Consider the following 16835-nt stretch of genomic DNA (forward strand, 5'->3'; position numbering starts at 1 on the left):
AGCAAGCCACCTTTGTACTTGGTCAGGGATGCATTTGACCAGATCAAATGCAAATTTTCCTCACCATTACAAGGATCAGAATCTAAAAATGCATGTAAAATCCAGGGAACACCGAGAGAAAAGACAGCTCTGATAATTTTGAATTAAATGGGAAAGATACTGCCAAATGGGAACATGTTAAATGAGGTATTACTTGTCAGTTTCATCAGACTAAATATTACATAAGTGACAGGAAGTGATTAATCCAGCTTAATCAGATATGCACACAATCCCTGCACAAGATGTATATTAATGCCAGGTGGAACGATGGCCTTTAAAGGCTTAGTGTAATCATGTATTCCTGATAAGCCACTTCCAGCCATTCTCAAAAGCCAATACCTCCAACAGGTAACAGATTTACAAGATTTGTGACTCTTCGGAGCAGGCAGCTAAGCCTGGGGTTAGCTGTATCCTAGCCACAGCTACTGTATCAGAGATCTGATAAGGGCTGATCTGTGCACCGGGTCAGCTGATAGCTACGTTTCCCCATCGGCTGCACTTCCCCTTCATGTTGTTGGCAGAAACCCAAAGACTGTTTCTGGAGAAAAGGTTTAGATTTTGAGCAGTTCTCTAAAGGGACTCATCTTTTTCTCCTTAGGCATCTACTGGCCTCAGTAAAAGCTTCAGGACACTGAATACTGATCAGTAAATAATTACTAAATGTTTATCTGTTTGTCAATGTATCAAACTGTGTGGGTCTTTCTTTTGAACAGCCACAATAGCAGCCTCCTGCTACGCTGCCAGCTAGTCTTAATGTGTTTCCATTTTTTCAGTTTGATGAGTTTAAAGTGACACCATTTCACTGTCCTGTCCTGTCCTGTCCTGTCCAGCATTGTTCCTGCAGATCTTCAGATCCACCAGTAAGTTCTGTTGTCTTGGTTGCTCATTCTGCCTTTCAGCAATTTCCAGCACCACTTTATACCAAACCGTTACTCGCATGAAATCCATTTGCTGTAAACTGTTAGCGGCATTTTGTCCCAGACCCCCCCCACCCCCCAAGCCTCAGAATGAAAGCTAAAGCGCTATCAATTTATCAAAAACCAGGCAAATTGCTTGTGCACATAATACATACGCACACACAAGCATGCATGCACAGAGAGGCATTAAGGACACTCAGGAATTTTGGGCCTTACAGCTAGCCATTAATCAGAGAGTTTGCTTACTCTGTGTGTGTGTGTGTGTGTGTGTGTGCGTGCGTGTGTTCACATATTATGTGTGTGTTTATATGCTAGAGTATGGAGGCAATCCACAGAAAATAATTTTGTACCTGTCCATCCAGCCAATGCAGTCCTGCAGTCTTGGTCCAATGCACCTAAGTAAACAAATACAAGAGAAGGAAACGTTAAAACAACCATATTCACATTTGCCATATACCTGAGAATGATATATATATATCATTCTCAAAACCTAATGACCTACCTTATGCTTTGGTCATCCTATTTACATAAAATTAGGATGTGAAATTAGAGTGTTAATGGGTGGTTCTTCTCTACACTACACCCACACATATATAATATATTATTATATATATAAGCAGGAATATTGTATTATAGCACATATCTGTGGCAGCCTTCAATCATTAGTGATATAATATTATATAATAGGATTACCATTTATCTACCATTTATTATGTACTATTAATTAACATTTGTTTACTTACACATATTACGGCTATAAATTAGCCATTTTTAAGTTCACAAAAACGTAGGTAAACATAATTTGGAATGTATTGGAATGTTTTCTTTTTCAGTAGCAATGCACAGGATTTGTTTTGATTGGGAAGGTTTGATTTCATGTAGTGAAGGTTCTATAGCTGACTGTCTAGTGACATGAAAAGGTAATCTGTCCATTAAAGCAACTGCATTCATGTTACTTTGAGGTGCTTTTAGTAAATGGTTAATCAGAGTACAGTCCACCTGAATGGAACTGCAGTACTTTGTGTCAGTCAATTTATTGATTTGTCAAAGTAAGTTGTTTGATTCATGTATGGACTTTTTTGTGCTTGTCATATCCCCGATTCTTCAAGCTAACATAATCCAAAATCTATGGATTACTCTTATCTATCCATAACACCCCTTATTGATGTTGATGTCTATTAGAACATACACTGTCTGTGTGTAGGTATGAGAAATGCTATTTCACAACATCTCCTCAACTTTTTTCATACCTCAAACACTCGAAGTAGTGCAAAGCACTGGGATTTCACTATTATCTTTCTTTCTGTCTCCTTGCACTATCTCTTTCAATTCAATGTCTGACAGACTTAATAGATCCAAAATTCGATAACTCTTTTGAATATTTAAAAGTATCCCTGTCTCTGTCTCTTTCCCTCAATGTCTATCTCTCTCCCTTTCCTCTCCCTCCCACAGCTTGTTTTTTGAGAGGCGTATCTGCTTATGAAGCTATACCTGTGACAAAGTGTCAGCCTGGTGTTTTCCATTTACAACTACATTGTTATGCTCGAGCGAGCTGGAGGCTGTCACTCAGGAGAGGAGAAATAACACAAAGGAAGTGACATAAACTCCCTGTGGAGTTAAATACAAAATGATGTCTTTCCATCCCTTGTTGAATATTACATTGAGCGATCAGTGGCTAGTGAGCAATGGAGAGTGGCAAGGTACTTCACCGACTCCTCTCACTTTCATTCTTCCTCTCTTCTTTCTCATTTTCTGCTTCACCTCTCAATTTATCTCTATTTTCTTGCAAGATGTTGGACTATAATGTTATGTTAGCAGGACATAGTGACAGGGAATAGTTGTGCACTTTTAAGCCACTATTCTATGAAAAGCCAAATGAAATTACAATGAAAGAATGAAAAGATTTAGTAAGAATTTTTTGTAAGTACCAAGTCACTCCGGAAAGTTAACTCACAATAGCCAACCAAGCAAGCGCAATAACTTTACACACTTCAACAGACATATTTGTACCGTCAACTTCTTTCTTGCTACTCACTTGTGGAACACCAGCATCAAAGTTGTCAAAGTGAAATCCTTCACAAAATGTACTTGACTTTACCACCAATGGTGGTAATGCCATTACAATAAATACATTTTGGTCAGTTTACTATAAATGATCTATGTGTCACCCAATGATTACTCACCATCCTCTCTAATCTAACATAACAATTGGTAGAAAACATCCCATGTATTTAGATCTTATCAGATAAATGATGATTACTGTTTGGTTTCATTCCTATTTCATAGATTGAAGGAACTGAAGGAATGACAGAAATGTTGTACTTTGTCTAACTTCACACCTCTGACTAGTCCTGACAGTACTTACCCCTGGGTGCAGTTGGCATGGCAGGGATGGCATTCATTGTTGGCCTCTGCGTACTTGAAGATGAAGCTATTGGCACCTTGCAGGCCATCAGGACACTTTTCTACACAATTAGGACCATCTTTGAAATGGACGCATTTCACACAATGTTCAGGGCCCTAAGGGATGTGAAAAAAAAACAACAAAACACATTGTTTCTTCATATGCACATTTTCATTTTGAAAACATACAGTAGTAGAAAAAAAATATATAGTAGTCTTATGTATAACCATTGGGAACTAGTGGCATGAGTCATTTCTGATTAAGCCTGTTCTATATAAGTTTGGACATCATATTACAGAGCAATTCCAGCATTAATGATGAAGGAAGATTACAGTGGAAGAGTTTTTAAGTAGCTTTGCAGTTAGTGTGAAGTATCATGATAACTCTTAGAATTCCCTGCAAACTGTTTCATGACTGGTGGGTTTGGAGAAATAAAACATGTATTTTTGTTACATCATCAGTTATCAATGGTGAGTTCAGCTTTCTCTCACAGATGCTTATGTGACAGTTTTAACTCACAAGTTTTGATTCCAAACTTCCTGTGTTTAGAGAGGATGTTGTACAAAGCTAAACCTGACATCATGAAGTCAGGCATAAAGGACAAATCTGTGGTGTCACAAATTTAGGGGATGAGATATCAGCTGTAGCCTCAGTTTGTAATGTAGACTGATTGATGGGTATATTTCTACATCAATAACTTGCCAAGTGCAGGTTTCTTAGCAGCTTTATGGATTAAATTGTTTTTCTTGCATCTGTGTAGCAATGAAAGCTTGAGAGCGAAAGAGAGGTATCGGGGAGCAAAAGAGGAAAGGAGAGATTAAAAAAGGAAGTAATGTAGAGTAATAAGGGAGAGTGGAGGAGGGAGAGAGAGAGAGAGAAAGAGAGAGAGAGAGAGAGAGAGAGAGAGAGAGAGAGAGAGAGAGAGAGTGGACATGGATGCAGAATAACACAGCAAAGGGCAGAGGCAGTGAGAGCAAGCAAGATATAGTGTGAATAAGAGAGAGGAAGAAGGACGGAGAGAGTGAGAGAGCAGACGAGACGCATAAAGCAGTGTGAGTGGAGCAGGCAGATAATAACCATCGCTCACAGCACACACAATGACCATAACAATCCGCCTAGAACAGGATTTATGGAGCTAATATAGGCGAGGGAGGATGTAGGGGAGGAGAGGAAGAGAGGCGAAGAGCTCACCCAGACAGGGCTCGTATCATCAACAGGCCTAAAGAACATCTCATTGACAAACAACACAAGTCTAAAGAACACCTCCTTGACAAAAAAACACACATATAAACAGAGAGTGGAAATCAAATCAACAACCATTCTTTTAAGTCACATGTCGACTTACATGGATGTCCACACACCCACAATAATTAACACATTAACAGATATAGTATAGTATACACACGCACTGTTCTCAATAAACAAGGGGCCACCAAGGTAAAAAGATGATATCAAAGGCAACTGTACTTTGGCGAGTGGAGGCGTGAGTGCTTGTTAAGGCATAACCTGAAGTAGGGTCTGTGCATGGTCTTGCATGCATGTATGTCTGTGTGTATGAGTGCGCATACGCTAATGCCTCTGCATGTGTTCTTTGTAGCTTCCGTGTGTGTGTGAACATACATTCGCCCTGGTATAATTATGCAAACTGAAAGTCTTGCTGCTCTCGCTGGCTTTAACATTCAAAACCTGGCACTTTGAGTGTCTTCCCACCCGTGGCTATTGGTGCGTGCGTGTTTGTGTGTGTGTGTTTGTATGAGCGTATCCAATAATCCCATCACATCAGTGAGCAAAAATTATGTGACAGAGCAAACAAATAGTGTTTGGTCCAGCAGGGTATTGGGACATCCAAAAAATGACAGGGATGCACAGTGTCGCGACTAAAGTACCCTGCTGTAAATTTAAATTGGTCTGCTCATGCACTTGCGTGCTCGCTTGACACTTAAGTTTGAGTGTAATGTTGTTGGAGTGTGTGTGTCAATGAATATTTATATCTCTCGCTCTTCCCTTTTATTCACAAAACCACACAAGTATCTCAGGATGATTGGGAATTAATCTTTACAGTGTCAAAGCTTATAGTCAAGACTTTTAACAGGTAGCCACATAAAAAGCTTAATCAGGTACATCAGGAAGGATTTACAATTTATTTTACTATGATATAATGTATAGACCAAGTCATTATGGTCTGCTATATATCTACTAGAGTCCTTAAATATACTACCACACTGGGAGTCTTAGAAAACGATCACACCACAAAATAATTTGAAGCATTAATGATGAGGGGCGAGGAGGTAAGAAAGAAACAGTGGGACAAATGGGAAAGAGATGGATGTGGTAGCTCCCATGAATATGACTATCCAATTTAATTCAGTGTCATAAAGAATATATAGCCACTCCAGCAGAGTCAGATGTAATTTATTTAGATATCATATGTTGTACTATGAAAGTGACCTGTTTGTTCCTCAGAGTTATGTGTCAATCCCATACATGAAACAAGTGGATAGTTCTATACAATTTACAGTGCAACAATCTTGTAACTTGTTTCAAACATAAAGGGAAAAAAATATTTGAGAAGACAGAAAAAAGTAACAAAGACAATATTGAAAGATAGATTTTTTTTAGATCCTCAAAACTTTTAGTTATTAGAATTATCCTTCTCAAGAACATATTGACAAGTCATTAAAAAAACTTTAAATTTATAAGAAAGCGTGTAAAGTAAAGCATGCTAATACAGGATGAGGAAATAGATTTGGAACCTTTAACAGGGGGTGGGATTTTTTATTCATTTATGGACTGCCTTCAAAACAAATACTATGTATAATTCAACATATATATGTCCAGTTAAAATAACACAGGCTGCCATGTTTGTAACTTAAAATTATAAAATTAGTGATATATATCACAAAAAAAAATCACATTTTGCAGTGACGTGTTATAACCAAATCTTGTCTGTTGCAGAAAATTAAGGTATTCAATAGGATAATTCAGTTGAGCTGAGCTGAGCTGAAGTGCCTGTTGTGAGTTGTAAGCTTGCACCAATCTTTCAGTAATACACAGTAATAGATGTGCTTACTAGAGATAAACCAAGTGTGTTTGTATCACTGATCAACAACAGCATCTCTAGTTCTTTTATTATCACCTATACTGTCCATAATATAGCCTGTATTCATGGCTACTGTCATATCTGCAATCTCTCTCCGCAGAGGGCATTGGGCCTATCAAATCACTGTGTGAAAGCTATAATGTAATTGCTATGGGCTCTGTGGCTGTAACATGATTGCTGTAATCCATTTGTTTGCCTGTGCTGCACATGTGACATCTACTTGAGGTCCAACAGGTTACCTTGGAACATTTCCACTATAACAGCTTGACAAGTAACACACACACACACACACACACACAAACACACACACACACATACACACACACTCACAGGCTCGAAAATGTTCAGTGTATGGAAATTACAGGGTGCCAAAAAAGGTAGTGACACGTTTGCTGAAAAGTCATGTATAAAGTCATACGTATGAATTTTATCTTTCTATATAAATCTCAATACTTTTCAAGTAATAAAGAATTATCAATATGTACCAATAATATATCTAATGAACTAGCTGAGACATGTAAATATTTACACAGCTAATGAAAGTCATTACAGATTACTAATCTGTCATGTGCCAAGTGCCTGCTTTTTTCAGGTTTCTCACCTCTCTCTTTTTTTTTTAAATAAAACTGCTAAAAGTAAGCTACGGCTATACTGTGTTATTCTCTTCATAGCACTCACCTTCACATCACCTATCTAAGAAAACCAAGGGCAGGGCTGTGGTATCAAGTGGACTGCCAATACAATCAAACCAGTGCATTAACAATAACCATAGATGTGCTAACTTTGGCCTTCATTTCCTATGCTTACACACATATACATAGATAAGTCTGCAAATTTAGTGGAATCGCCTACTGGACAACTTGCACTAAAGAAAAACAAATCAAATGGCAATGATCTGTTGAATTCTTGCTTAATACTAACTAACTACTACTAGATATACACACACACACACACACACACACACACACACACAAAACACACTCCAGCATTTCAACAAGTTCCACCCTCCTAAACTATATTGGGCAAACTATCTGACAGGGTGTGATGGGAAACAAAAGACAGCACACGTTCCCTCTGGCTTGCATCTGTCGCAAATCATCCCCTTCTATCAAACAGCAAGATACGATTTTAAGAGAAAGCGCAGGGTCAGAAGCCTCATGTGGCTGTGGGTGTAGGGTGCAAAAGAGGCAGACGGAAATGAAGGTCACTGATTTTTTTTTACTCTGGCATTTTCTAATGTACAGCTGCGACTAAAAAAATCTTTCAAAAAGCTTCTAGACTTTTCTAAGACTGTTTGCAATGCAAAAGGTTTGTTAAAAGTACAAATACCTTTTTAGAAAAAAAAAATATAGCAATTACTTTTTCTTCTTAAAAGGAAGAAAAAAGAGTCGCTGTCTGTTTTTACATATATTTTTGATGGTTAACATGATATAAAGAATCCTATACACATGAGCACACATGTACTGAATACAAATTCTCACAAAACAATGCTGAGCTCAGCTAGAACAATCACTTTTATGAGTAAGGACATGAGACATAATCGATAGAACAGCTAAAAGGCACACTTCGACTGCTAATACAATAATTAATCATAGTCTAACATAACCACAGGGAACGTCTACAGCTCCAAGTCATTTGGTTTGTGTTGAGTGAAGCAATGCCATGGCCTTGAATACCTTTCTTTGTGGTGCCCAGCACAAAAAAAAACATCAACTGATGGCGGAATAATCTTTTGTTGGTTTTAGTCTTTCAATGGGATTTGTTGTGATAAATACAGGATATCATCAGCACTATACTTTAGGTGCAATTTTATTGGTGGTATGTTTACTTTATCCAATCTTTTTGTCTTGTATTTTTTTGTTTCTCAGTGGTGTTAAAGGTTCACAACTGTTCAAGTATGTCTTAAATGCTCATACACTGGCCATTTTAAGATCACCACCTCACTTATGCATTAGGAAGGAACCTTTTAATGATGAGTATGAGCAGTAGAAGACATATGTGAGCGAAATGAATTCCTCAGTCTGCCTCACTACTGTTATCTATAGGAGCAAGCTTACCGGACCGTGGCAGGTCAAAGAGTCATCGTCCGCTCGCTCACACTGGCCATCACACTCCACACACACCGACCCGTTGGCATACTCTCGAATATCCCTGAGAGAGAAGGAGGAAAGGGATGGAGGGAAGGATTAAGATGGGAATGGAATAGAAAGGGACAGAGGGATGAGAGAGAGAGAGAAGAGGCAGAGCAAAATATTATTTGTGATATAAAATAATAACATGGCTTTGTGTCCTCAGCCACTATGGATGTTAAACGTTCACACAAGTTTACTTTGGACAGACACACAGTTCCTTAAATCTACATTGATCCTGTGATAGCCCTTTTAATAAGATGAGCCTAATTATTTAACTTAAACATGAAGGGAGCTAAAAGACAGCAACACGTTTTCAATCACCTATATTGAACTCATTATTCAATACATGTTCAGACGGTAAATAAAGCAGTGCTAAGTCTAGACATGTCTTTTTAAACAAAAGGATGTGGCTCGTAAAACCAAAGTGTGTCTGAAATGTTCCGTTTTCATTTTTGGTGTCAGGTTTAGTTGGTAGCTTAAGCTGATTTAAAAGAAGTTTGATTTCTGAGAACCCACAAATAATAAATAACACCTTGGTGCTTTTTACATAACTTATGTCTGTAGTGTTTCACGATGATAGTAATTATACAATTTTCACTATTTCCCAAAACACAAAATGTCAGATGTCAAATGCTTCTTAACCGTCACCATTACTGTAAGAAACAACCAGCCGCAAAATTATAATTTATTTCTTCTATTATGTCTTTTGAGAAAAAAAACCTAAATAAAAGTATTATTATTTTAAGAAAAAAAATAAATAAAAAAAGCCCCTCATAGTGTGTGTACTTAAAAAAAGAAGAGAGAGAAAGAGAGAAAATAAACTCAACATCTGTTAAAACTGCAGAGGCAGGATTAGGTGCTTTTGACTGGGGATTACCCAGGACCATAATATATTGGTATTTTTTTTTTTTAGAAAGCACTAATTAAAACAGACAAAACAACAGATAATTATATGAAGTCATAAAGACCTAATTGATTGACAAAGCTACACGTTTTTTAAATTATAGAATAAAGCACCTGTGAGATATGACAAAGCATACCTCTGGGGTCTGCAGGTACCCCAGTCTTTAGGATCTGTCTTTCTAGGGCAACACAATTTTTTTCCCGTTGGAAACTTCCAGTTCTCTGAATGTGTCATGTGACTGACCAGAAACAGAATCTAATGCAGCACTGACTCTCAACTTAGCATACCATAATGTCTCAAACAACAATTACTTCATCATCACATCACATTGTGGCTTCATGTTTTCTATCATGGACTTTAAAATCAGTCAAAGTACATTTTCCTCATAGATAAGTCTGCAAATTTAGTGGAATTGCCTACTGGACAACTTGCACTAAAGAAAAACAAATCAAATGGCAATGATCTGTTGAATTATTGCTTAATACTAACTAACTACTACTAGATACACACACACACACACACACACACACACACACACACACACACACACACACACACACACACACACACACAAACACACACACATCCTGTTACACCCACAAGCATAATATTACTGATACCATCACGCAAGAGGTCGGCGCAGTTGAAAGGTGCAGTACCTATGAGGGTTGCAACGTTTTCAAAAATCAATTAAATTAAGTGCCTTGTTATTCAATTTCTGCAATCCCCTTATAATAGCACCAGAGTGGCCTCGAAAAGTCATTAAATTTGACCACAGTGCGGCTGAGTTGGCACTTTGCCTTTGTCACTACGGGACAAGGAGAATGACTTTTGGGTACTTCTCTTTTGGTCAGTGAGGAAAAACAGAATGTTTAATCTCAGCAATAGAAGAAAAAAAATGTCGTTGGCCCGGTGGGATCTAAATCAAATTAGTATTAATTATGCTTCATCTGGCCTTCATAAAACCTTCCAGGAGGCAGGGGAGGTAAGGCTTTGTCTGGGTGTGTGTTGGTTGAAATAATAAAGGCTGCAGTGTAGCTGGAAGATATCACTGAAGCTTAAGACTTATAGGCTATTGCATGATGTTCTGCTGTTTTCAGCTTTTCTGTCTGTATTGGGACAAAGATACAGCAACACATTTGCAGTGCATAATAAACCTTTATATGGATTTGATGTAAAATGAACATTCATTTCAAATGGCTTTTAGACATAATCCCACCTCCAAACCTATGTGTTCACACAAACAAATAAACCTGCATGTTGAACAATAACATCCAAAGTGTTTGTAACAACCATTGACAAATCCACGGGGATGTAAGGCAATTCAGGCTAATCATTTTGCTGCTGTCTGACACATGTTTTGTAGAGAAATTTATTTTTGTTTTTCATGAACTACTGAGGCTAAATCCACATAAACTGAAAATCACTATTGTTTTTTAGATAAAAATATATTTTTTCTGGTTCAATACTTGTGGTTTAGCAAGCGGCGTATATATTAAAGTCCAAGTTTTTATCATGCACAACTGATATTAGTTAAGTCTTGCACACTGTCGAGCGATCCTTGTCAAGGTAGATTTGCTGTGCTTCCACTTCTAAACTACTCTACATCGGAGTGCTAGATCAAATGTCAACTTCAGGGTAACATAAAGATTTGATTACTTGATAAATACTGAGCAGACACCAAATAAAGGCACAAACAATAATGAAATATAAAATATTTAAAGCGTGAAATGTTACACACAATGTGGCAAGGCTCAGAGAGTAAAGGGTTGGGGGAGCATTCAGAGAAGTTCTGTATTTGGTAGACGGTGTGCTGGTTGTTCTGGTAACACTGACGGTGTGGGTGGTGCTGACGTGCAGGTGGACAGGTAGGCAGGGCGTGGCCCCGTGCGCAAGCAGTGACTGTGACACGCAGTGACACGCCTAGCCCCCCTGCCCTAACAGCACCTTCTGGTCCTCCTCATATCTGTCACGTATTTTTTGATCAAGTTGAGACTTGCTAAAAAGCAAGTCAAAAATTCTAAAATGTTATTAGTAAAACTCACCAGGGGTGCGGGTCTTGTTGTCACCTTCCATTGTGAGGTGGATCACATCAAGCTATACTTCCTTTTAAAGTCAAAGTACCCCTGTTGTTCAGAAACTCTGGAGGGGTGCCTTTTAAACCGAGTCACCACTACGTCTTAAATTGTTCTTTTCAGCCCCGGGCTCTTAAATATTATCCATAGTAAACTGAAAATTACTGGTGAGCTTAAAAGCTGTAACAAAGAGCCTTAGGGTTTTTAAGTTTTGATGAGCAGGTTGTGCAGCAGGTCTTCCAACAATACAGGATCACTTGAAAATGTTATCACTCCTATTCATAGCTGAATAGGATGAGTCGATACATGTTCATGTATTTGTCCTTGATTTGATCCCATTCTACTGCTTCTTCACTCTTCTGAAACCTATCCAGAACGCTCCAGCAGGGCTTCTGTCAAGTACTTAATAAAGGAATCTGTCTAATCTTCCCTGCACTGGTAACATCCAAGTTGTTGTACAATGTATGACGATGGGGATTTTTTGATTACATTATGAACCAAAGCTTCAGGTTTTCTGCCTGTTTGTCATTGGAGACCTAAGACCAATAAGTAGCAAGCATACTCCATCAGGACCCCTGTACTGTGGAACTGTCACAGTTTTGAATTTAAATGTACAATATACAAGGTACCATTGGAAAGCACTCTTTTTAGGTTTGAAAGAGCCACATTAAGTAAGTATACTATCATTTAATTTCAAGTGTTCAGCACTTTTTTTTTTAATAAAAGAAAAGCTAAAACAAGATTTGTAGAGTGATGTGCACCGTGATGTAATTTTATAGGAATTTTAGCCAGATTTAAACTGGTACCCTTTGCAGACAATGCACCGGGAGGAGTTCATTCACAGGTCTACCTGCCTTAGGCTACGATAACACTGCAAGCCTTACCTGTCAGCTCTTAGCTGCCCAGAGCAGATTTTTTTTCTTTGGCAGTTCACATGTTTTTAAATATCCAATTCCAGGGTGAACAGGCTACGGTCCTGAAGTGACCCCCATGACGAATGTCGATAGAGTGACTGAACTGATGAATTCTAATATGACTGTTCACACTGAGGTCACATTGCAAAACATCAGACCTGTATCTGATTTGGACCACATATATTGGAAATTCCCTTGAGATGAACCATCTTGTTTTCAGGGGGCCAAAAAAATACAAAAAAATTAATTGACAAAGATAACAGCGTACAATTAAACTAAATATGATGAAAACAAACTAAACATACAGAGACCCAACAAAAACAACAAAACAAAATAAACGGTAAATATCAAGACAAGATCAGACCATACTTGGATTGGATCATTCATCTGCAGTCTAGAGTGTTATTATTAATGAAAGTGGCTAAAATCAGAATTGAAAAGATCAGATTCCATGTGATTTGTGCTGTTCACACTGTTATGAAAGAAAATGTAGGCCACTTGTGCTTGCAGTGTGAACGTAGCCTCAGTGTTCTGAATATGATCAAAAGACACCAAAACCAAACCTTATTTTGACTGACAGTGGGTTTCCTGTAGTTGGAGAGTGCATGTTCGACTTTGTTCATGCAGCTAGAGTTCATTTGATTTTCTCTTTAGATTTTCTTTAACTGTTACTGTTGGATGAGATGAGGTATATGCAGTTAGCTCCAACCATGTCCGCCACTTGAAAAGACACTTGCTGGTTTCCATAGAGACTTGCCAGACACTTTCTATTGCTACAACTGTTCATCTCCAAGGTCAGTGATTGACCATAAATTGTGCTGCCGAGGGACAGGGAGGGAACATGATGTTCTTTCAAATAAAATTTCTCTAAATCAGGCAAAATTGCAGAATTGTTTGTTGTCATACGAAGAGCTGGAGCCACCTGTACACTAACCTTATTGTAGTTAAAGCGAATGCCTGTCTGATAACAGCTCTGAGAACCCATCCAAACATGAAGAATTTTGTTTTGAGGGCCTGTATACCCTTACCAATATGACAATATGTTGAACAAAATAGACTGAAGGTAATGTTTGGCAGGAATGCTTCAGCTAAAACACTTTTTTTTTAATATTATGTCACTGGTAATAAAAGTGTTATTTATCCATGTCCATTTGTTATCATATTGAGTGTTGCAGTTTTTCCATGTTGATGCTGCCTAACTTGTGACAACGAAACAAGAATGAATGTGGGCTGATTTTGTCCGCTGCATGAATCTTGCTCCACACAATTAATGAAAGCAGCACGAGCAGAATGATAAGTAGGAGCAAGATCAGTGGTTTCCTTGATTAGGACCTTCTGAATTGACATTTTGAAATGAATTACATTCCTGCCCAAAGAACATGGGGTATTTGGGGTGACAGGGACAAGGCAGGGAGTGTGTGGGTGGGAGTGTTGATGCCCTGCAATTTTTCTTTTGTGGCGATTTACTTGGCTGAAAGATAAAGTAGTGTCTTCAATTTTGTTACCCTCAAAAGAGACGTTGATCTTTTTCTTCAGTTTCTATTTTGCTTTAAATTAGCCATGCTTTTGGACAGCCTGATACAGCAAGTGCACTCATCAGAAAGAGAGGAAAGAGGTGGTATCTTGTCAAATATAGAAACTACACATTTTGTTATGAGGGAAGGAAATTATAAATCCCCTGTTTTTTTTTTTGTTTTTTGTTTTTTTTCTTTCAGGTGTGGTGGCTCATCGGTGCTGCACTGCCGGAAAGCTTCATTTCTTTACCAAAAATTGTATGTGTTACATGTATTAGACAGAACATTGCTTACACGAAGGAAATCTATTATCTTGCTCTGTTTGACTGAATGGAACAGAACCTTAATTAGTATCACTGGTGACACCTGTATTAACCTATTACTACTATTTCATGTCAAAATGGGTGCTGGAAAAAGGCCTATTCTCCATATGCTATCTCCCTCCATCAGTCAAGCAGCAAGAATGCTACCTAACCTCTGACCATACATCCATTTATCTAACTAGCACAATGTAATCCACCAGTCAGGATGACATAAGTGAATGTATTGATGTATCTGAGTGTATGTGTGCACGCTCATGCATAACTCACCCTTCATAAAGATTGCAGGTGTCCACACAGGTTCGTCCACGGCTGAAGTATCTGCAGGAGAGGCACTGGTCTGGGCCAGGACCCCAACACCCTGCGTCCGAACACAGCGGGTCACATACCATGTTCTCCTTGGCTGCTCAATACACACAGACACAAAAAGAAAGACAGTAGAAGAACACAGAATTACACACATGTAGAATTAAGTTGTGCTTTGATGACTCAATGCAGATGCAAAGAATGAACCCTAAATTAGCTCAAATTAACTGACGTATTATTAATGAAAAAACAGGCTAGATGTACTAAGACACATGCAATTTGTGAAGGTTCATTCCTACATCACATTTCTCCGCCTTCACAGAGCAGCTGTTCATTTGCAATGGTCTATAAAAGGTGTGTTTTTGTAGATACAACTTTCCTAATCAATGTAAGGAGTAATTACAGAGGAATAGGTGTGGGTCTCAAAGACGTGCTGAAGGATTACACTATTTCTATTCAGTGAGCAAGAAAATGTCAACAATATTCATTGAACCCAATGACATGAACTGAAAAACAGCCTGGTTCCTCTAATAAAATGATTCCATTCAATCCCGGCAACAGTTACACTTTTTAAAACATTAGATTCATTACCTTAGTTAAGTCAAAGACTGTGATGGCCATCCATTCTGCATGTATATACTATATGTTCTGTATTTATATAAGTAGTCTGTTTATTCATAGTGTGTGTGTGTGTGTGTGTGTGTGTGTGTGTGTGTGTGTGTGTGTTGTACAGTACTGTGTGGTAATGCTCACCATCGAGCTAGCAAAGGAGTGAGCTGTGCTGCTTCATTATAAAAATGCTGAGCCAACAGTGACGAAGCACTGGTGGGACCTTGAAGGCACCTGCAGATGCCATGCAGACTTGTTGATTTAGACTTACAGAAGAGAAGGCGAGAATTTCAGCCTGAAACTTTATTGTCTATATTCAGACCCTTTCATCTCCTCTCATAATTTTTGCTGTCAAAAGGATCAAACATGTCGATATTGAATATTAAAAATAAAGATTTTCTTTTGGCTTCAATCCAAAAATAGCAGAGTCTGGTTTCAACACACAAATCCATTGCTGCACATGAACAGTCCAAACAAGTATTGTTGGTTGTTCGGATAATCATGTAAAGCCAAAATGAAAGCCACCTTTGATTTACAAAGAGACAAGCGTGAAACGTGTCGTTTGGATTTACTTTGGATTGCATTCAGTCGTACAAAGAAAAACGCCCCCTTCCCCCAGACCATTCATAGCGAACGATCTGTATGCTGTGCTCTCTGTTTCTGCCTCACTGTTTCTCATATGGTACCAACAGACGCGGTCCATTACATTTACTCTGTTCCATTCTCTTCTTGTGCCTGTCTCTTATCGCTTTCTCTTTGTCCCCCTTCAGCACTCGCTTCTACAAAAGTTGCTACATCTGAGAGCATTATAGTGACAAAATGAGAGTGTTGAAGTAACACGGTGACAGCACTGCAGATACACTGGCAACTTTTATCACCCCATCTGCATCTGACGTGCTTTCCCCTTGTCTATCGATTTAAAACAGTCTTCTCTTCTCTTCTCTTCTCTTCTCCATTCCATATGAACATGGTTATAAAAAGAAGCACCTGCTGTTCACAGCAGAATTCACACAGAAGGATGCAGATACATGGAGAAAACAGAAATCAAGTGTTTCTTTTGAGGGCAGAGGATGAAAGCATTGCCTTTCACAAGAAACAAACCCACCTCTGTTGGGCATCCAGTGCCTTTAGGTAAACTGACCAGGCAGAGGGAAAGATGAGGAGAAGGAGGAATGATGGGTGTTGAGAAAAAGGAAATAAACACGGGAGGAGGAGAGGTTGGATGGATTTTTAACTATACAGCACTTGCAAGATCAAAAAGATACCAACTTCAGATGTTTCTGACATGGCTGGAAAACAAAAGCCCATGGGGCTCATGCTGACAGGTGCCTTTTTGAGTCCCATGGGAGGAGAACAAGCTATGATGATGAGTATGATAAAGGCTTGTAACTGGCATGAAATAAGGCAAGAAAGAAAGAAACAAAGAAAGAAAACAAAAGAAATAAGACAAAGAGAAAATAAGTCAAATCATCAAAAGAACAAATGAAAAACAAACAACAGGACAAAAATGAAATAAAAATAAGTGAACAAACAAACACCTGTCACAGAACTGGGATGTGATGCTGGTTAACAGATTAAAAGGGTTGTGGGGGGATATGTAG

At 38.4% G+C, this 16835-nt stretch overlaps 1 protein-coding gene across 2 annotated transcripts in view; it reads right to left on the reverse strand.

The window, feature by feature from the left end:
• Positions 1 to 16835, reverse strand: part of LOC127365454 (receptor tyrosine-protein kinase erbB-4) — a 305767-nt gene that overhangs the window by 67134 nt on the left and 221798 nt on the right. For both annotated transcript variants that reach the window (XM_051403529.1, XM_051403528.1), the window contains exons 13-16: positions 14590 to 14722; positions 8518 to 8611; positions 3322 to 3476; positions 1307 to 1351 (exon numbers count right to left, since the gene is read on the reverse strand). In XM_051403529.1, the coding sequence (XP_051259489.1) occupies positions 1307 to 1351; positions 3322 to 3476; positions 8518 to 8611; positions 14590 to 14722 (427 nt within the window). The remainder of the gene's footprint in view (positions 1 to 1306; positions 1352 to 3321; positions 3477 to 8517; positions 8612 to 14589; positions 14723 to 16835) is intronic.

The sequence above is a fragment of the Dicentrarchus labrax genome, unplaced genomic scaffold (assembly GCF_905237075.1).
Source record: "Dicentrarchus labrax unplaced genomic scaffold, dlabrax2021, whole genome shotgun sequence".
Classification (NCBI taxonomy): domain Eukaryota; kingdom Metazoa; phylum Chordata; class Actinopteri; family Moronidae; genus Dicentrarchus; species Dicentrarchus labrax.